The sequence below is a fragment of the Urocitellus parryii genome, chromosome 12 (genome assembly GCF_045843805.1).
Source record: "Urocitellus parryii isolate mUroPar1 chromosome 12, mUroPar1.hap1, whole genome shotgun sequence".
In the NCBI taxonomy this organism is placed as follows: domain Eukaryota; kingdom Metazoa; phylum Chordata; class Mammalia; order Rodentia; family Sciuridae; genus Urocitellus; species Urocitellus parryii.
Window position 1 is genome coordinate 37,713,794 of NC_135542.1, and position 22,824 is coordinate 37,736,617.

General features: G+C 36.3%; 1 protein-coding gene across 2 annotated transcripts in view; it reads left to right on the forward strand.

The window, feature by feature from the left end:
* The window catches only part of Taf1b (TATA-box binding protein associated factor, RNA polymerase I subunit B), a 70,486-nt gene that overhangs the window by 32,619 nt on the left and 15,043 nt on the right, over positions 1-22,824 (forward strand). For both annotated transcript variants that reach the window (XM_026407765.2, XM_077791765.1), the window contains exons 9-10: positions 19,877-20,024; positions 22,482-22,659. In XM_026407765.2, the coding sequence (XP_026263550.2) occupies positions 19,877-20,024; positions 22,482-22,659 (326 nt within the window). The remainder of the gene's footprint in view (positions 1-19,876; positions 20,025-22,481; positions 22,660-22,824) is intronic.

Below are 22,824 nucleotides of genomic sequence, written 5' to 3' on the forward strand. Positions count from 1 at the left end.
CCGGCCTTGAACTTGGGATCTTTCTGTCTCAGCTTCCTGGGTTGCTGAGATTATAGACATGCACTATCAAACCTGGCTATAATTGGTATTGTGCTAGAGATTACATTGAATGTAGATGACTTTGGGCAGAATCTGTAGATCACAAATGGACATTTTAACAAATTTAATTCTTTTAGTACATAGATATGGGATGTCTTTCTTTTCTTTTTTTTTTTTTTCTTTCAGTGTTGGGGATTAAACCTAGAGTCTCCTGCATGTTAGGCCAAGTATTCTACCAGTGAGCTACCACCCTAGCCCATGTCTTTATTTAGTTTTTAAAATGTATTCAGCTAGTCTATATTTTAATTCATTTATATTCAGGTGTTTTTGTTTTTGTTGGTACTAGAGATAGAGCTCTGGGCACTCAACCACTAAGCCACATCCCCAGCCCCAGACTTATTACTGATAGGTAATAATCTACACTTGTCATTTTAATAAGTGTTTTCTGGTTGTACATTGTTTATACAGTAGTTTGTATATTTTTTATTCCTTTCTTCTTATTGTTAATCTTTGTGGTTTGGTGCTTTTCTGGAATGATATGGTTTGGTTCCTTTTCCCTTTCTTGTTTGTGTGTCCACTCTACCAGTGAGTTCTATACTCATGTGTTTTTCGGGATGGCAGTTATATCCTTTCACTTCTAAATCCTGGACTCAATCCTAAGTCCTTCTTAAACAAGGGATGTAGTGGTGATGAATTCCTTCAGCTTTTGCTTGTCTGATTATGATGTAAGTGCCTTGGAGAGCACCTCCTTGGGGTTGAGTTCTTTGGGGTTTTCTTTGAACTCCATGGATTTGGATATCCATATCTCTACCCAGATGTGGGAAGTTTCTAGCTCTTATTCTTTAATATGCTCTCTGTGCCTTTCTTGGTCTCCTCTCCCTATGAGACTCCCATGAGGAGGACATTTGGTTGCTTAGCGGTGTCACAGGAGGCTTTCTTCACTCACCTTCATTCTCCCCGCCTGCTCCTCTGATGAGTTTCCCCTCCAACTTTCGAGTTAACTCAAAAGACCTGTCTTCAAATTTAGGAATTCTTTCTCCTGCTTGATCTAGCTTGTTGTGGCTCTCACATTTTTATTTCATTCATTGAATTCTTCAGTGGTAAGATTTTTCTTTGGTTCTTTTTTATAATATCTCTCTCAGTGTTGTATTTCTCCTTCAGATCATGAATTGGTTTCCTTCATTGAATTGTTTGTATTCTCTTTATCTCACTGAACTTCCTTAAGATCATCATTTTAGATTTTTTTTCTTTTTTTAACATTTTATAAATTTCTTTCTTTCTTTCTTTTTTTTCTGGAGTGCTATTTCTGGGGAATTATTTTGTTCCCTTTGCAAGTGTCATGCTCATTTGCTTTCTCGTGTTTCTTGTGCAGTAGTCACCTTGTCCAATTTTATAGTGGCACCTCCCCCAACTTCCCCCAACCTCACCAGGAGAGACTTATTCCTAGGAATGCTCGCTAGGGTACTGTTTGGTAGGTATGTTAGTTTTGATTGTGGATGAACTCAGTCGTGTGGTCTCTGTGCAGGAGTCCTTGTCAGTGGTCTCTGGTTTTATTCGTGGTGTGCAGCTTTGGGAGTTTGTGAGAGCGGTGGTGTAGCAGTTTTGCTGGGGCAGGGAAGCTGCTTAATCAATGTCAGGCTGACCTGCAGCTGCTGCTGACTGACTGTGCAGCAGACCCTCTGGTGGGTAGGACCACTGTCCAGCTGGCTTTTAGCTGGACTCCACCTTATGGGGGCACTGAGGGCTGACCAGCTGTGTGCTCCTAACCAAAGGGCAGGGACCACCACCTAGATGACTGTCAGGTAAAGCTAGTGTGTGCAGGTATTATAGTCCAATTGACTTCTTGTGAGTTCTTGGGAGAAGAGCAGGGATGCCACTTGATTGGCTGTGGGTACATGGGGGCCTGTCAGGCCAACCAGCTATGTAGTGGGCTTGCTGGGGTGTGGTAGGTCCACCACTGAGATGGCTTTCAGGCTGGGCTTGGATGCTTATGGGTGCTATGAGCTGTTAGCCAGGTTCACCTGCTGACCTTCTGATGGAAAGTCATTCTGCTGTCATTCCTGTTTTTGCTTTTCTCAATGTAATATGCCTTTATTTCTTCTAACTACTTTTAAGATTGGATTGTCCTGTGCCTTGTCGTAGTTTTCTTTATGTTTCTTCTGATTGGGGTTCATTTGCCTTAGGGGGTTTTGTTGTTGTTGTTGTGTTAGTACTGGGAATTGAAACCAGGACTTTGCACATGCTCGGCAAGCACTGTACCACAGAGCTACATCCCCAGCACTCATTTTTTAGATTGATGGGTGTATAATTCATCAGATTTGGAATTTTTTTATCCATTATTTTTTGAAAGATTCTTTCTGTCCTCCTCTTGCTTTTTTCTGGAATTCCAGTTAAATGTTAGACCATTTGACGTTGTCCCACATGCATTAAGGCTTCTTGCTTTTCTTTTCTCACTTCCTTTTCTTTCTTTCACTTGTTTTGTTTTTGTTCTTAGTTTTCTTGTTAGTGTGTTTCATTTTGATTATTTCTATTAACGGTCTTCAGATTCACCTATCTCTACCTCTTGAATGAGTATTTAATCCATTGTTAAATGGATCCAATGTATTTTTTAATTTAAATACAGTAGTTTTCATTTCTAAAACTTTTAATATTGTTTTTTTTTCTATTTCTCATTATTTCGTGTTTTCTTTTATATCCTTGAGTGTATTGATAGTATGATAGATGTTTTAAGGATTTTGTCTACTATTTTCATTGTATTATTTCTAGGTCTGTTTCTATGGATTGGTTTTTCTAAAGCGCTTGTCTAATGACTTCAGTATTAGGACGTTCCTGTAGTCTGGCTGTTGGCTTTTGTGAACTCTCGACTTTTGAACTATTGCTTTCCCCCCTCTTGCCTTAGTTTTTTCTCTCATTTGCATAAATCAATACTCACCTGAAGACTTGAGAGGACCCTTTTGCAGATCTCTGGAGCTCTTTCTACATCCAGCTTTATCCTCTCAGGTACTCTGCCTGCACATCTTAGCCATCTCAATTTCCAGGAATCCAGGCTCTGAATCTCCACTGTACCACTGAGCTGTTTCACGCCCACTGCCTTCAGGCAGCAAGATGGGGTTGTTTGTTTCTCTTCTATGAAGATTTGAGTCCTGTGCTGCCTATGTCATGCCGGAAACCTTTTAGACACGTTCTATACAGTGTGTTAGTCGGCTTTCCATCACTGTGACAGAATACCTGAAACAATTTAAAGGAGGAAAGATTTATTTGGACTTAGGGTTTTGGCCCCACTACTGTGGGCGTGGAGTGAGGTGGAAAATCATGGTGGGAACGGGAGGCAGAACAGAGCTGCTCATTTCATGCAGCAGGGAAGCACAGAGATAAGAGGAAAGTCCAGGGACAGAATGTGTCTTTCAAAGGCATGCCCGGAGTGACCTACCTCCCCAGGTCTCCACCACCTCCCAACAGCTGGAGGGCAAGCCTCAGCCCATGAGCCTTTGGGAATATTCCACTTCCCCACTTATGACACCAGTTCTCTATTGTTTATGGTGGAATGGTGCTTTCCATTGTAATTAATCTTTGGTGGGCAGAAACAGAAGAATTTAAATACTAATTTTTAGGCACTTGTAAATAGGTTAGTATTCAAACGCTTTTTAAATGTTACCTAAACAATTCTTTCTCAATTGCCTGAAAGTATCTCATTACTTATTCATTCACAGATTTTTTTAATTGTAGTCTATTTATTAATATTATCACTAGTCTGATCTTTGCTGAAATTTTTGCCCCCAGATAGAACATGTTATTGGAGGGTCCTGGTTTTGTTTATACAAAATACTTGCCCTAGTAGTAATCCCTTTTGTTGACTATTTTTTCTTTTGTTGTTAGCAGATTTTAATTGATAATTCATAGTTGTATACACTTACGGGATACATTATATATATATGTAGCATATAGAATGATTAATCAAGCTAACTAACATACATATTGCATTGCTTTACCTGTCATTTTTATGGTAAGACATCTGAAATTTGCTCTTAATTATTTTGAAATAACAGTACATTATTATTGACTACTCCCATTGCTGCACATAGATCTCAAAACTTATTTCTCCTGTGGGTCTGAAACTTTGTATCCTTTCGCCAACAATGCTGCATTTCCTCCCACCCTGCCTGCATCCACCAAACTCGGTAACCATTGTTTTACTATACTTCTATAAGTTCATCTTTTTATAAGTGAGATCATTTAGTATTTGTCTTTCTTTGCCTGACTTATTTCACTTAGCATAATGTCCTCTAGGTTCATCCACATTGTCACAAATGACAACATTTTCTTCTTTTTAAAGGCTGAGTAGTATTCCATTTTAAATGTGTATCACATTTTCTTTATTTATTCATAATTAATGGATTCTTTTTTTTTTTTTAAAGAGAGAGTGAGAGAGGAAGAGAGAGAAAGAGAGAGAGAGAATTTTAATATTTTATTTTTTAGTTATTGGCAGACACAACATCTTTGTTTGTATGTGGTGCTGAGAATCGAACCCGGGCCGCACGCATGCCAGGCGAGCGCGCTACCGCTTGAGCCACATCCCCAGCCCCATTAATGGATTCTTGACTCTGTATCTTAGCTATTGCACACAGTGCTTCAGTGAATATGGAAGTCCACCTTTCCTTCAGCATATTGATTTCAGTTCTTTTGGATATATATACCCCATAAGAGAATTGCTGTTTTTTTGAGGAACATCCACACCATTTATCATGATGGGTCTACTGATTTATATTTCCTCCCACAACTCTTTGAATACTTGTTATTTTCCATCTTTTTTAAATTAATCTTGAATGAAGGCAGAGATAAAATAAGATTTCTTATAGAAATTTTGATGGAAAGTACAAATACGAGAGTACGTCTTGAAACAACCATTGCTGTTTGCTTTTTTCATTTATTTTTTGAGGCTTTTTTAAATAAACTTTATTTTGGAATAATTTAAAATTCACAGAAAAGCTGCAGTAATCAAAATAGTTATGTAGCCTTCTCCCAGATTTAGTTATTGTTAGCATTTTTTTCTCTTTTGTTTTAGTATTTTGCCGTTCTTCCTGTCTACTTATAAATCTACATAATTGTATTTCTAAGTCACTGAGGTTTAGCCTTTTTACACAGAATACTTCAGCAGATGTTTCCTAAGAATAGAAATATTCTCTTACATAATATCACAATTGACTTAACTAGTTCTTTACTGATAGTGGTTTTGTGATTAAGGAGAAAAGGCTAAATAAGGTACCTAGGTAATCAAACATACAAAAGTAGAAAGAATTCAAATGTCTATAACAGAAAAATGAATAAAATGTGTTATATTCATACAGTGCTACATTAAACGACTACAAAAAATGAACTGCTGCAAGCACTGTGAATGACATCATGTTGAATGTGAAAAAGAGTGCTCCGAAAACTATGCAATGGGGTGCCATTTTGACACACAAGCAAGTTAATGATGGTGGAAATCCAGGATACTCTGGAGGGGCGGATGAGTAGGAAAGGAGTACATTAGGTAGGTACATTTCCTCAGTCAGGTTGTTCCTCAGATTTAGGGTTGTTATTGAATATCATATTTTAGAACTTACAAATGTGTTAAATATATTCTGTATTTTTCAAAATTTTTAGGGTAGCTAGAGGATATCGTTTAAGTAGAATTTCTAAACAAGAATAGTAAAAGGCAGTATGTGATGGGAGAGTTTTTGCATGAGTATTGTACCCCCAAACAAAAGGTTTTTTTGTTTTTGTTTTTGTTTTTAAAGAGAGAGAGAGAATTTTTTAATATTTATTTTTTAGTTTTCGGTGGACACAGCATCTTTGTTGGTATGTGGTGCTGAGGATCAAACCCAGGCCGCACGCATGCCAGGCGAGCGCGCTACCACTTGAGCCACATCCCTAGCCCCAAACAAAGTTTTAAACTCTTTCAGAGTGGGGACTATATTTAATGATTCTGTTTTATGATCTGTATTCCCTAATGTACTTGTTAAGGATTCAGTTTGTGTGTATTGATTAAAAGATTTAAAATAGTTATCAAACAATAAATATATTTTTATACTCGTGGGATTTTTCAAATTGATTTCCTGGAATTCTTTCCACCTAAGTAGGAAGTATCCAGACCTGCCTCTGAAGTAGTCATGTAATAGACTGAGGGCCATGAAATAATGGTATTTGACTAAAAATGAAAAGCATTTTGTCAAATTTTAATGGTAGATGTATAAGGGATATTAATTCTGTTTATAAGCAAGGACTTTAATAATAAGAGTTATGGGTGTGCCAGTATCACTCATATGAAAATCAATGTATGAAATAAATAATCTTATCAGTTAATTTGTATTCTCCACCAGTATACTGAAACCAATAGTCAATTACTCAGGTTAGAAAAAATGTATCTGTGAGGCTACATTTATGTAGGAGAACCGTACTTCATATTCTCACGTGGATTTGGTATCTGTAATTTAGTTTGATCCTGGGCTAGTACCCTGTACCTAACCCAGCATTCTCAGCCTACAGTTTCCCTCCCCAACTTACTAGGAGAAGAGAATGGAAACTTGGTTTTACAGTAATCTAAGCACAACCAAATATTGACAGTGGTAAATCTGCTGCTAAAATAATTGGATAACCCTTCCAAAATCAAATACAAATTGGTTGGAGATTATCTACTCTTCTGGACAGCATCTTTTAATCTCCTGTAGTATTAATCTGTAAAATTGAAACATAGTTATAGATCAATCAGCAGAATCTTTGGAGAATAGACAAATATTAAGGAGGTCTTCAAAAGGTTTTTCCCAACTCTGATCCTGGGGCCAAAAGAGATTACCGTCTTCTATTCAGTTGGCAAGTCCTTAATGGTCTTTATTTCATAATTCTGCATTTGTTCATAAGGCTTTTATTTGTCTGTATAAATTAACAATATGCTTGTAAATATTTCTCACCCTCAAGACCAAGACTGTGTTTCACATAAAGTAATGTGTTTAACACAAACTGAAACCAGACTTTAGAAGTAAAAAAGTATTTTTTGTTACTACATGGCAGATTTACAATCATTAAGATAATTCTTTTTAAACAATATTTTTAGTTGTAAGTGGACACAATACCTTTCTTTTTCTTTCTTTCCCTCTCTCTCCTTCTCTTTCCCTCTCCCTCCCTTTCTCTCTCCCCCACTCTTTCTCTCTCTCTCCTATGCCTCATACATGCTAAGCAAGTGCTCTACCACTGAGCTACAACTCCATTCCTCATTGAGATTATTCTAACAGAATAGGTATTCAAGATAAATCATAATATAAATGGAATTTATCCTTCCATAAATAATATATTACAGTGCTTTGTTATCATTATTATAGTTTTATTCATTTTCAATTTTCCTTTTAATAAAGAAGTTGTGATGGTTTGGATTAACAGGTGCATAATGCCTTAGCTTTTCAGCTGAATTGCTTCAAAACAAAAATAAGAAGAAGGGTGCGGCGTGCACTTTTTTTTTTTTTTTTTAATAGCTCAGCAGGAAGTTTGCCTCTGACAGGGTATTGTAATCTGCTTTATCACAGGAGCCTGCTGTTGTGTAACAGAAACTCTAGCTTGTCCTTGCCTGTCTTAAAGCATTGCTTCATGAAGGAAAATAAACTCCCTGGAATATTTGTGATATTCAATTAAAATGCTTTCCCAAGCACTCCATTTTAAATGCATGCTGGAACAATTTATTATAGCTTTGTGGTCTTTTACATAACATATTATACTTGTGATTTCTTACTGTTGTAATTAAATGGATCTGTATCACTCTAGGAACCCTATGTATCATATTCATTGTATCTTTTATTTATTTTTATTTTTTAAAGAGAGAGAAAGGAGAGAGAGAGAATTTTGATATTTTTTATTTTTTAGTTTTCAGCAGACACAACATCTTTGTTGGTATGTGGTGCTGAGGATCGAACCCGGGCCACACGCATGCCAGGCGATTGCGCTACTGCTTGAGCCACATCCCTAGCCCTTCATTGTATCTTTTAGATACATCTGTAGCCAAGTGGAGTAATAGTCCCTCCTTCCCCACCCTGCTTTTTTATAGAAAAAGGGGAAGGTTTGAGATGCCTTCAGTCAACTATTGATTTTATTAACAGGCAGCCTTTCTTCATTGTGTGCATTCACTGTTCTATAGTATGTTGAAACTTTTAAATGGAAATGGCTTTTCATTAACAAAGAAAGCATTTTCTTACCCCCTTCCATGTCTTTACCTTCTCCACTAAGTCTTGGCTTCTTGGGCAGCTGTACCTCCACCAGAAATGACAAAAGGTGCAATTGTGCTCAGAGATGGCCATGAAGATAATGCCAGGGGAGGGGGGGCTGTTCTTCTATCTCTGTTTATTTTTGTTATTCCATAAAGCTGAGCACACCTTGAAAACAACCCCCTCCTCCAAGAAAGCTTTAAAACCCCTCTCAAACCTTATCCTGGGTAAGCCATCTCTTTCCCTTAAGTTGTTCTGTAGTATTTAAGAGGGCACCTATGTCTCAGTAACCACAAAGCTATCAAAATTCACCTAAAACGGGACGGAGAACAAAGTACAGAAGATGTTAGTTATCCTCCTTTCCACACAGGCCAGGAGGTTTTTCAGTCGGTCTCCTGCCCAGCAGTCAGGAGAGGAGGTGGGTGGTACGCACGAAGCTTCAGGTTCTCCCAGGCGTGTCCTCTTCTGTGCTGTGACTTCCAGCCCAGTGGACAGCCTTTGCATTTTGTTTATTTGTTCATTTAATTTGAAGGTGATCTCCTTCTGCTCCTTTTTCTGCCTCTTATGCTTCTCTCTCTCTCTCTCTCTCTGTAAACAGTGCCCGGGATCAAATCCAGAGCATTATATATTTGCTGCTTCACTTTTTGCTTCTAGTAAAAATCTTTTGGTCCATGTGGTAGACCAAGCTGAAAATCTAGTCTCTTTCATAGTCTCTTTCAGGGGTACCATTTCTATCAAAGGGTTAAATCACTGGTAGAACCAAAGTATTGGGCTTAAATACACTTGTCTCTATTAAATACAATTTATTCTGTCAATGATAGGCAGGAGGGCTACTTTGGAGTTCAGTCATGATTTTTCTTTATTTTTGTAGATTTTAAACCATCAGACCAATTTCTAAATGAATAATATGTAGCGTATTATTCTACAACAATCCTTGGCAGTGTTTCCAAATTCTCTCAGAAATTAGTTATTTCATCATCTCTCTCCAGATTCGTCAAGAAGGGATAAAGAGGAAACTGGAAGTTCATTCTGAAGCACATCTCCAGTATTTCAAATGTTGATAAACAACATTCTGATCTTCTCTCTGAATGAGTAAAATGTAAAGACACGGAGCTGGCTCAGCCAGATCCACTGAGCGGGCACTTTGCCATGATGATTCATTTTGCCTCAAAGCAGTCTTACAGCCTTTGTGAAACTGGGTCCCTTTTGGCTGAAGGAAGAAAAAGACTCTTCCAGAGTTGTCAGTCATATCTTAAGCACCTCCAAATGAAGGTCTTATTGGATCAAGTTTTAAAACACTCTTAGACTTCAAACTGTACTCTAGATTTGTCTGTCATCTTAACTCTGTGGGCCACTGGAAATCCTTGGGATTGTTTGTGCAATCTTAGAATAATAATCTGACAGTTTAAAATCTACCCGAGGGAAATTAAGGTGAGTATAATGATAACAGGTGTTCTCAGTTCCTCTGGTTCCCACTCCTCCCTTCCAGAATTGCTACTGCCAGATGGCACTAGTAGAAACCAGTTGATGTTGTCTTTTGTTCCTGGCCTTTCTTGACATCTTAACCATCACTGCAATGCATGTGTGTGTTTCTCTTTTCAAGCTCACAATGTAAAACCATCTGAGGGTTTCTGCTAATCTGTAAGAAAAATAAAGATGGAAGGCCCCTATATTTTCACTTACTTTTTGCTTCCCTCAACTGATACATTCTGTTCCCTGGGATTCACAGCAATATCATTAACCCTACAGGTTCTCAAGCTTTAGTATACCTAAAAATATACTGAAGACTCATTTAACTTGCAGCTTTTTGGACCCAGGGTCAAAGACAGATTTAGGAAGTCTGGTATAGTGTGGGATCTAAGAAGAGGTGTTCTTAATAAGTGTCTTGCACATGATTCTGAGGGGGATGTTGTGTTGCTTCTGTCTTTCCTTTGTTATTCCACCTTGTTTTTTGAAAGATTTGAGGTAGTAGTAGACTCATTAGCCCACGGGTCAATATAAAGCAAAATGCTGTTGTACTTTACTAAACATGCAAAGTTTTAAACAGGACTCTGTGAGACTCTTATTTTACCAACTACATCAGATTCCATTTACTTAGTGAAAATATACTGCAAATCCACACAGCTTCTAAAATCCTTCCCTTGAGTGTGTTTTTATAAGACAAATGCATTTTCTACAAGTCAGTCTAAAATAGTCACTGAAAATAGTTATCTTATGTGATAGTTATCCATGTTTTAGAATCTTGTAATTTTTTAGTTGTCAATGGCCTTTATTTTTATTTATTTATATGTGGTGCTGAGAATCGAACCCAGTGCCTCACACATGCTAGGCAAATGCTCTACCACTGAGCCACAACCCTAGAATCTTAATCTTTGTGAGATAGTTATCTATGTTTTAGAATCTTATCAATATTAGAAACTGACTCTCCACTCTAGACTAAGAACAGTTTGACAGAGACAAAAATGTTTCACAGTCCTCTTATTCTCTAAAACCATGCTAAGCAGCCTGCCCCAGGCCTTGTGCCAAAGGTCAGATATTTTGATGAGCAGGCAATGCAGGCCCCCTAACTGGCCTGGCTCAGTTATACTGGGTGCACAAGTGGCATGGGGGATTTCCATAGCCAGGCCCTATAGGTATAATCGAGATATGTGCTATTGGTGGCAGGAGGTAGCATTCTGATGCTTTTGATGACATCCCCTGGGACAGAAATAATGTGCAGTGGTGATATCCAATCATAAATATCTAACTTTATTTGAGGCATTAAAAAACAAAGCCCTTTGGTCTTATATTAGAATCACTAAGTGGTAGGTATAATTTCTGGGCAAGAGATTCTACACATACTATATTATCTTTCTGCTCAGTAAGTTTTGTCTTCTGGGAAAGGCAGACCCATATCTTGGTGATATATACTTAATAGTTTAATAACTCCATCTCCCATTCCCTGTTACTAAGAGATTTTATATGAAATAAAGGTAGATATGAGCAAGTAATGTAGATTTTAAATGTATATAGATTTTATGTATGTTCAATTTTTTAAAAATCTTCAGCTTTACTTAACTTTTTTTTTTCCTGGTACTGAGGATTGAACTCAGGGGCACTTTGCCACTGAGGTACATTCCAGCCCTTTTTTGTGTTTTATTTAGAGACAGGGTCTCCCTGAGTTTCTTAGAGCCTTGCTAGGTTGCTGAGGCTGACTTTGAACTCTCCCTAGCTGCTGGAATAACATGCATGCCCTACCACATCCAGCTTTACTTACTTTTAATTGTGACTGTTCAAATATATTGTGAGTTTTTTCCCCTTTAGGCAAATATTACTTAGGTTCATTTTTTATACTTTTTTATTATGCAAAAATATGCATAACATGGAATTTAACATTTTCATCATTTTTCAGAGTGCAGTCCAGTAGCATTGAGTATATCACATTGTCGTGCAACCATCACCACCATCTATCACCCAGGCTTTGCCATCTTCCTAAACTGAAACTCCACACCCATTTCATAGCACTGATTTCCTATTCCTCATATGCTCCAGCTCCTGGAAATAGTCTACTTCCTGTCTCTGAATTTGACTACTCCAAGTAACCCATATAAAGGGAATCATATAATATTTTTCTTTTCATGTTTGATTTATTTTACTTAACGTAATGTCTTTAAGGAATATCCATGTTGTAGTTCTGTCAGAATTTCATTCTTTTTTAAGAGTGAATAATCCTGTTGTAGGGATATGCCACATCTTGTTTATCCATTTGTCCGTGGACATTTAGGTTGTTTCCACTTTTTAGCTATTATGAATAATGGTCCTATAAATGTCAGTATACAGATATCTGTTCGAGTTATCTGCTTTCAATTCTGTTGGGTAAATATCCAAAGAAGTGCAATTGCTGGATGATATGGTGGGTCTATTTTCAATTTTTTTGAAACACAACAATATACTTTGTTTTTGTGGTGTTAGGAATTAAAGTCAGGGCCTTGCACACACTAGGCCAGCTCTCTACCACCAAGCTGTGTAATGTTTTTGAATATTATTTGTTCTTATTGTAAAAAGTAATATGTTCAGAATGATTAAGAAGAATGTTGAACATAATGAGAAGTGTGATAAGATAAAAATCATCCCCAATCCAATTTCTTATGGTTACCATTAACATTGGGTATTTTTAAAAATATTTTTTAATTATAGGAAGACAATACTTTTATTTATTTTATTTTTATGTGGTGCTGAGGATCAAACCCAATGCCTCACACATGGGAGGCAAGCACTCTACCATGAGCTACAACCCCAGCCCAACATTTGGTATTTTTTATTGTCTTATTTAATATTTATAACATATTTACAAAATTAGGATTGAAGACTATACACAAATTTGTCTACCCTTATTTAAACTCAGTATTTGATATAAAATATGTATTTTCCTAAGTCACAGAACAGCCTAGCAGAATACTTTCTAATAGCTATTTAGTATGATATGTATAACATCTAGTGTAGAAGTTCAGTAGTGAAGAATTCATAGAGGGAAATATTTTCCAGTTACTGAAAACTATATATTCACAGATTATCTAATAAAATTAGAAAATTTTCACAAAATGTGTCATGTAAAAATGCAGAAGATAAAACTACCTAATTTACCTTGTAAAAAAGCCATGAACCAAGGCTGGGGTTGTGGCTCAGTCATAGAGCACTTGCCTTGCATGTGTGAGGCACTGGGTTCAATTCACAGCACCAAATATAAATAAATGAATAAAATAAAGGTCCATCAACAATTAAAAAAAAAAAGCCCTCAGCTAGAGGGGAGTGGTCTAAGAATAATGTAAACTATTAGAGGGATTTTTTTTTTCAGAGAGAGAGAGAATTTTTTAGTATTTTTCAGTTTTTGGCGGACACAATATCTTTATTTTATTTATTTATTTTTTACGTGGTGCTGAGGATTGAACCCAGCGCCCCACGCATGCCAGGCGAGTGCGTTACCGCTTGAGCCACATCTCCAGCCCAATTAGAGGGATTTTAATCCGGTAGTGACATACCAGATTTACATTTAAAATCTCACTCTGGGTTGAAAAGAAGCAAAAGTGCATCTGGCGCTATCCATTAGGAGATTGGTTGTCCATGTTGGGGAGGCAGTTTGGAGGCTTAAAGTAGTAGTGGAAGTAGGGAGAAATAGTAGCATTTAAGACCAAGCCTTGACCATTGTGGAAAACACTGTGTGGAGGTTCCTAAAGAAATTAAAAGTAGAATAGCCATATGACTCAACAGTCCCTCTGAGGGTCTATACCCACTACCTCATAAAGATGTCCCTACTCCCATGGTCACAGCAGCCAATGTACAGAAACACCATCAGACAAATGAATAAAGAAAATGTGGTTTACAGTATTGTTCAGACTTAATAAGGAGACCTTGCTATTTGCCACAACATAAATAAACCTATAGGATATTTTGCTAAGTGAAATAAGCCAGTCACATAAAGGAGAAATTATATGAACATACTTATGTGTGGAATAGTTTTTAAAAGAGCTTAAAAACACCCACATGAGGTGAATAGAGAGCCTACAGAATGGGAGCAAACTTATACCATATGCACATCAGATAGGCACTAATCTCTCGGATGTATAAGAACATAATAAAATTTATTTTAAGAAGACCAAAAAACTTAACACCAAAAAACAAATAACCCAATCAATAAATGGGCCAAGGAACTGAACAGGTATTTCTCAGAAGATGATATACAATCAGTCAACAAACATATGAAAAATGTTCAACATCTCTAGCAATTAGAGAAATGCAAATCAAAACTACTCTAAGATTTCATCTCAATCCAATCAGAATGGCAGCTATTAAGAATACAAACAACAATCGGTGTTGGAGAGGATGTGGGGGGAAAGGCAGTGGGACTGCAAATTGGTGCAGCCCCAGTGGAAAGCGGTATGGAAATTCCTTGGAAAACTGAGAATAGAACCATATTTGACCCAGCTATCCCACTTCTCAGTCTATACCCAAAGGATTTAAAAACAGCATACTACAGGGACACAGCCACATCGATGTTTATAGCAGCACAATTCACAATAGCTAAACTGTGGAAGCAACCTAGATGCCCTTCAGTAGACAATGGATAGAGAAACTGGTATATATACACAATGGAATATTTCTCAACAATAAAGGAGAATACAATCATGGCATTTGCAGGTAAATGGATGGAGTTGGAGAATATAATGTTGAGTGAAGTTAGCCAATCCCAAAAATCAAATGCTGAATGTTTTCTGTGATATAAGGATGCTGATTCATGGGCTGGGGATGTGGCTCAAGCGGTAGTGCGCTTGCCTGGGTTCGATCCTCAGCACCACATACAGAGATGTTGTGTCCGCTGAAAACTAAACAATAAATATTAAAATTCTCTCTCTCTCTCTCTCTCTCTCTCTCTCTCTCTCTCTCTCTCTCTTTAAAAAAAATATTCATTAAAAAAAAGGATGCTGATTCATAATGGGGATGGGTGGGGAGCATGGGAGGAATGAAGGAACTTTAGATAGGACAAAGGGGAGGGAGAGGGCATGGGGGTAGGAAAGGCAGTGGAATGAGGTGGACATCATTATTCTAAGTACATGTATATGTATAAAGACACAAATGGTGTAACTACATTGTCTACAACCAGAGATATGAAAAATTGTGCTATATATGTGTATTATGATTTGTAATGCATTCTGCTGTCATATATAACAAATTAGAATAAATTTTAAAAAAACATAGACAATAAAACAGTGATTATTATGGGGGGGGTGGTAAAATGTAGGTCAAAGGATACAAAATAACAGGTATGTAGAATGAACCAGTGTAGAGATCTACTTACAACAGGAAGACTAGAGTTAATAAAACTAGTATATTTGGGATTTTTGTTAATTAAGTAGATTTTAGCTGCCATTGTCACACATATTTTAAAAAATGATGTGAAGTGATAGATATGTTACTGTGCTACACCATGGGAACCATTTCACTGCCTACCTATATCCTGTAACATAATGTTGTAGTCTTCAAATATATATAATAAAATTTATTTTAAGAAGACCAAGCTTTGTTGGGTGTGATGGTGTGTGCCTGTAATTCTAGCTATTTTGGAGGCTGAGGGAGACGGATCACAAGTTCGGGCAACTTAGTGAGACTGTGTCTCAAAATAAAATAAGAAGGGCTGGGGATGTAACTTAGTGTTAGAGCATTTGCCCAGCATCAGTGAGGCCCTGGATTCAATGCCCAGTGCCACAAAAACAAAACAAGTTTTGAGGTAGAATATGCAGTCTATATAATGGAATATGTGAAAAATTCGTGATATGTGAAAAAGAAGATGTGTCAAAGATGTTCCTAAATGTTTGGGTTTTGGCTGGGTAAGGAACGTCATTGGTAGGGTAAAAATAAAATAAAGATATTGTGTCCACCTACAACTAAAAATGTATATATTAAAAATTAATTTAAAAAGAGGTCTTCTCTAAGTTGTGGTCTATTTTTATTAAATTCTGTATAATTTATATTTCATACATTTTAATATGTACTACAAACATATATTGCTAAAATACATTCACAACTTAATATATAATACTGATAGAAGACTGGTTTAAAAAATTAATGGAATGATATTGAAAACCCTTTGGCTACATTTTTTTAATTAATTTTTTTTTTTTTTTAGTCATTGATAGACCTTTATTTTATTTATTTATATGCGGTGCTGAGACCCGAACCCAGTGCCTCACACATGCCAGCCAAGTGCACTACCACTGAGCCACAGCCACAGCCCACCTTTGGCTACTTTTAAAACAATATTTTTAGTTATTCATTAAGGGAAAGTTAGCTCTTTTTAAAAATAAATGAAAATTTTATAAGCAAAGTCTATAATACTGCATTGAGAGGAGGATAATCTAGAATCCAAGCCTTGGGATAAATGTGTTGATTTGTTATTAATAACTATTTTCCCCTCAACATTTGAAAGAATGATGTCCTACTTGTCACCAGAAGCCTAGTTTGATACACCAGCTTTTAGTGTGGCAGTTTTGAAAACATACTGAATCTTATTAAACTACCAGATTGCTATTTATTAATGATTCACTTTTCATGAATTTATCATCCATTAAATCATTTTTTGAGATAATTATTCTTCTAAAGGAATATTAAATGCTCTCATGTTTTATTTATTTGCACATAGAAATATGTAATTTCATCTCTCATTTGCACTATTTTAAGGGATTAGGGCTGCCGTAAATCTCATTAGTAATATTAAAATTGTCTTCCTTTGATGGATGCTTCATGTTCTATCTAAATGAACAAAGTTTATAAAGAAAAAGGAAAGCTGGGTTCTGTATTTCCCAGCTACTCAGGATTTTGAGGCAGGAGGATAACAAGTTTGAGACTAGCTTCCACAATTCTTTTTTTTTTTTTAAAGAGAAAGTGAGAAAGGAGAGAGAGAGAGAGAGTGAGAGAGGAGAGAGAGAGAGAGAGAGAATTTTTAATATTTTTTTTTTTTTTTAGTTCTTGGCTGACACAACATCTTTGTTGGTATGTGGTGCTGAGGATCGAACCCGGGCCGCACGCATGCCAGGCGAGCGCGCTACCGCTTGAGCCACATCCCCAGCCCTAGCTTCCACAATTCAATGAGACCCTGTCTCAAAAATTTTTAAAGGACTAGAGGTGTAGCTCAATGGTAGAGTGCCTCCTAGGTTCAATCCCCCATATGAAAAAAAAAAAAAAAGGAAGACCTTCCAAAATTGCTGAGAATTTGTTTGCCTTTTTTCCCTTTTAAGTTCACAGATTAGAATGTAAGTAATAATATTTAGTGTACAAGTAGAATTTATGTCAGTATTAAAACAAACTTTTAATTTTGTATTGACACAGATTTCCTTTGTATTCTACAGGTATAAATTAATCATGTTAACATAGCATAGATTAGAATGCCTTTTTTACTAATAACTCCATGGGGCTGGGATTGTGGCTCAGTGGTAGAGCACTCACCTAGCATGTGCGAGGCCCTGAGTTCGATCCTCAGAACCACATAAAAAAATAAATAAATCAATAAATAAGTTTTTTTAAAAAAAGCCCTCCAGAGTCTAGATTTGAAATAACTATATCAAAATATAGTTATAATATATATCTATAAGACAGAGAGCTGGTAGCTTCATGCAAAGCAGAATTAAATTCTAGATTAAAAAATTTAAAAATTCTGGAAAATAGTAGTATGATTGTTTCCTGTAAACATATATATTCTTGTAACATTATAAAGCATATCCCTGTTCTTTATTTTTGCCTATTAGCTAAATTTAAGAAAATGAAATTTTACAGAGAAATAATAATTTCCTTCTTTTGGCTCCCAAACATAGTCACACATTTAGCAGATGGTGAGACATGACTTAACAGCAGTATTTTCCAAAACAACTTGGGGGTTTCATTGACTGTAAGCTCAAACTGGGAAGCAACTTTTCCTTAGACTAAGGAAGAACTTTTTAATGATTAGAACTATTAAAAATGGAATGACTAAGGTGGAGGTATAGCTTAGTGATTGAACTTGAATGTAGGGTGTGCATCATGCTGGGTTCAGTCCTGCATATACACAAGAATGACTGGCTTTGGGGGGATTGTAGTAAATTCCTGTCACTAGAGATTTACAAGAAGGACCAGACATGTTCCTGCCAGGGACTTTGTATAGGGTGTAGACCACATACTTCTCAAGATCTACCCAATTCTGTTAACAAGTTAGATTATTTCTCTCATAAAAGTGATACACAAACAGTTACTTAACCTGTGATGCCCTTCCTTTCTCGCATTCCCTCTTTTTTATTGGTTATTGAAATAAAGTGGACATCTGGAAACATGCACATATCATAACTGTCAGCAGCATGGTGAGTGTCACAGCCTGAAGAGTCATGCATCCAGTCCCTCACTGCAGGAGCATCCAGCGGTTCCACTGAGTGCTCCTTCCATTCACGAGCCACCCCACCCTGGAGCCATGGCCGTCCTGACTTCTAACAGTACTCAGGCTTGAGACTGAGCTGCTTTATAAATGGAATCATTCTTTTTTTTTTTTTTTTTTTTGGTACCGGTGATTGAATCGAGGGCACTCGACCACTGAGCCACATCCCCAGCCCAATTTTGTATTTTATTAGAGACAGGATCTCACTGAGTTGCTTAGCACTTCCCCTTTTCTGAGGCTGGCTTAGAACTCACGATCCTCCCACCTCAGCCTCCTGAGCAGCAGGGAGTACAGGCGTGTGCCACCGCTTCCAGCTGGAATCATTCTCTTTTGTGTTTGGCTTTGTATGTTGTATCTTGAAGATTCATACCATCACATGTAGAGCTTTCATTTCATTGCTGATGTGAAACTATCAGAATTGATTTAATGGGCATTTGAATAGTTTCCTGCTTGGGGATTTTTTTTTTTTTTAACAAATAGTATGTTGTTATAGACAGTGACACACCTCACCATATGCACCATGTATGCATGCTTCTTTGGGGCTCATACAGCTAAGAGTAGAATTGCTTTGTTATTGAATGTGCACATACTCAACTTGCAGTTACTACCAACTGATTTAAAAGCATTTGTATTCAGGACCAATTCTTTGTGTGTGCGTTGTACTGAGGATTGCCCAAGGATGCTCTATCTCTGAGCTACATCCTCAGCCATTTTTATTGTATTTTGAGACAGAGTCTCACCATGTTGCCCAAGGCAGCCTTGAACTTGTGGTCAGTTGACTCAGGACCAATTTTAACAGGGTCTTACCATATCAGAAATGTTAATTTTCCTGAAATTTATGAGCATTTTTTATACCTTACAATATTTTGATAACTTTGTATTTTGAACTATGGTTGTTTTATACATACACCTTATCTCCCTTTCTACATTGTAAGCTTCTTGAGAGATCTATCTCATTTATCTTTGTATTTTCCAAAGTATCTTGCACAGTACCTTGCCTAAACTAGGCTCCAAACCTGATATTTTTATGCAGGTGGATGAATAAATTAGGAAAAGTATATGTAGTATTGATTTTAGGAATGTTCATACATTGAAAAAATATAAACAGAAGATGCAAAAACAACAAGGGCAATTTTCAAGGACTGAACAGAGTTAATTTATTGATATTTATTCCTATTTTTCTGAATTTTATAAGCTTTTATATGTGAGAAATTACTATGAAGTTGAGTTGTGGATATCAACTAGTAGAATTAAAGCCTGGTGTTATCTTCCACATATGCTGCATTTGTGGAAATGGATTTGAAGATTAATGAGAGGATGCAGAAGAGATGAGAGTTGTGTGTTAGAGTAGTACTGACAACACCATAACCCTGGTTGAGTCTCAACTTTATCCTTCCTCTAGATCCTTCTGAGGCAAGAAGTAATGATTTCATTAGATATGGTAGGAAGGCCAAATTTTATGAGCCAAATAGAATTTTAGTAGCTTTTTAATGAAATATGTTAATGTTGAAAATTGTTAAGTTAGAATAGTAAAGATTTACAGGTGCTTTCCCTTTTCATATTTTTCTCCATATTCCAGATTCTATTCAATTAATACATATTACTTTTAATTCAGAAAACTTTAAAAATAATTTTTGTTACAAGAATTGCTTTTCTAACTGCCTTTCATTTATTTCAGTCTTGGCCTGACTATGAGGATATCTATAAAAACGTGATTGAAGTTGCCACATTTTTAGATTTGCCTCGTTTTCCAGACATAACTGAAGCCTGCTACCTTCATCCCAATGTCCTGAGTATGAAATACCTAATGGAAGTGAATCTCCCTGGTAAGGTGTGGTGTCTATGGTGAGGTGTGTCACTGCTGAGATTGTGAGAAGTAGAATGTAGAATCCCTTTGCAGTCATAGACTACTTAGAGCCACCTGAAAGGGTCCATAGTACCTTGAGGCTTCATTACAAAATCCTTTCTTAAAAGAATTCAGAAATTTAAAATGGTTAAAGGACAACTCTTAAGAAACAAAGGTCGGGCTGGGGATGTGGCTCAAGCGGTAGCGCGCTCGCCTGGCATGCGTGCGGCCCGGGTTCGATCCCCAGCACCACATACCAACAAAGATGTTGTGTCTGCCGAGAACTAAAAAATAAATATTAAAAAAAAAAAGAAACAAAGGTCTATCTTAGTGTGAGAGATTTATGCTTGAGAGAATATATGTGGTATTTATAGCAAGTTTGCTGAGTGCAAGCAAAGTAGCAAATATTTTAGTATGTGTCATTAATGACCTGCTTTTAAAAAATGTAGCACTTCTTTATTTGCACGAAGCATTATTACTACATAATGAGTTCTAACTTTAAAAAAATCCCCGAAGTTAATCTGTGGTAACGTTTTTGTTGTTCGATAGCATTTGCTATTTCCAGTCTCTAAAGTAAACAAAGATGGGAGTCTGGTCAGATCACAATGAACTCTCTGAGGCACTGACAGCCTTTAAAGAGAGCCTCACTGTGCCTTGCTCACAGTACACCAAGACACAGGTAACCCTGATGGAATCTGCTGATGGAAGCCAGCCCTGAATTTCTTGCTAGACTAGAAATGTGAGAAATTCAGGACTTTTATTAAGAGAAAATGCAAACATGTTATGATTACATCATTGTTTAAGCAATATCAGAAATGTGATTCAATGTATTTTTGTTTTAAAATTGGGTCTTATGGGTTGCCCAGAGTGGTCTTGCATTTGTGGGTTCAAGAAATCCTCCCACTTCAGCCTCCTAAATAGCTAGGAAGATAGGTGTGTGCTACATTCGCAGTTGGAATGCATTTTAGAGGAAGGAAAATGCATATGTGAAAAAAATGCCTATAATCAACAGTCTATATACATTAGCTAGCTATGAAAGTAGAAATGTTAGTAACAAATATCAATGTCTATAATTTTAAAATATTTTTTAAAACAGGAACAAAAATAATTTAAGCTTTCCAAATGTATCATTTATAAAGCTAAGAAATGTGATTTAAATGAGATTTGAAAAGACACTATTTGATCAGAACTCCAGAATTTGGAAGATCTTATTTCTGTATTTTGATGTGTAACACAGATCAAATTACTCTTTGGCACTGTTTTGTAAATATTTCTTCGATGGTTCTCACAGGGATGGAAAGTTTTTGTGTTTTATCACATATTCTAAAAAATTTGAACTTATAAAAATAGGTTATGGAAGGGACACATGGATTACCAAAATATGATAGTCTGGTTAATAGCTAGTGTAGTTCTCATGTTTGTTGTGCAGAAAGAGGGTAACAGTGTTTTCTGGATGCTATTGTATAAAAGTATTTCTTACCTGAATCTTCCTGAGAAGAATGAGTAAAATTAAATATACTTTAGTATATGCAGAGAGACATTATTGTCATTTGGTATTTATTAATTGATTTTGGTGGCAGTATTTTAAAGAACCAGAGAAGAGAAATTTCACTTCTTGAAATCTGTTCAACAGAAATAATTTGAAATATGGGAAAAAATTATATATAAATGTTACTGGTCTCCTTATTTATAATACTGAAAAATCAGAAACAATTTAAAAATCCAACAAAAAGGTAGTATTTACATAAATGATATGTATATATAATTATTGCAACATTATCTAGCTTTTAAAACAATGTTTATGAAGAGTTCATAAAAGATGTTTGTTATTATAAAAAAAAAAAGCCAAATTATAAAATAACATGACCACAGCTACATGAAATGAAAATATTCATAAAACACCAAAATGTTAAAGGGGATATTTCTAAGTTATATTTCATGATTTTGTTCCCTTCTTCCACCTTTAATATCCTACAAATGTCCTATATTGAGTTTATTTTATTACTTAGCAGGGGAAAGTAGTTAGCAATTTTTTTAAACAAAATAGATCTACAAAATAAGATGTGATAATCCTTGAACTTTAGGATTGAGATTTAAAAATGTCTGAAATTGGTCGCAAATCACCCATTCTTAAGATTATAAGAGGACCTCTGCAGTGTGTTCAGAATTCATAAATACTCCTCTCAATAGTGCATTCGGTTGTATGATGCCATTGACCAAAAACCAGAGAGCTATGAATTTGGTGCTGTTACATAGACACACTCCTGGGCCCCTGGAGGTGACTTAAGTATGCTGAGGCAACAAACGCCCTTCATTTGTTTCAATATTGATTGACTGATTATCTCAAGTAATGGTTGCTTATATGGATACACATGTTAACTACAATCTAGTTAGCCAAAGAATTTAATTCACATCTTATTGTTTTGTTCTTCAACAGATGAAATGCATGGATTAACCTGCCAAGTGGTAAAAATGACTGGAATAGGAGAAGTAGATTTCCTAACATTTGATCCCATAGCTAAAATGGCAAAAGCTGTTAAATACGACATAGAAGCTGTCGCTGTCATTGTGGTTGTATTGAAACTGCTCTTTTTATTGGATGACAATTTAGAATGGTAAGTCTGTGTCAGTCATACAGCAAGTAATGCTTTCTTATGCCAATCTTAGCTTTTCTTAAGTGGTAGGATAAACATTGCTTTTACCTAATAATTCAAAGTAGAGGATTCCATGTGTTATCTCAGTGAGAAACTGTAGATACTGGCTAGTACCATGTAGTGACA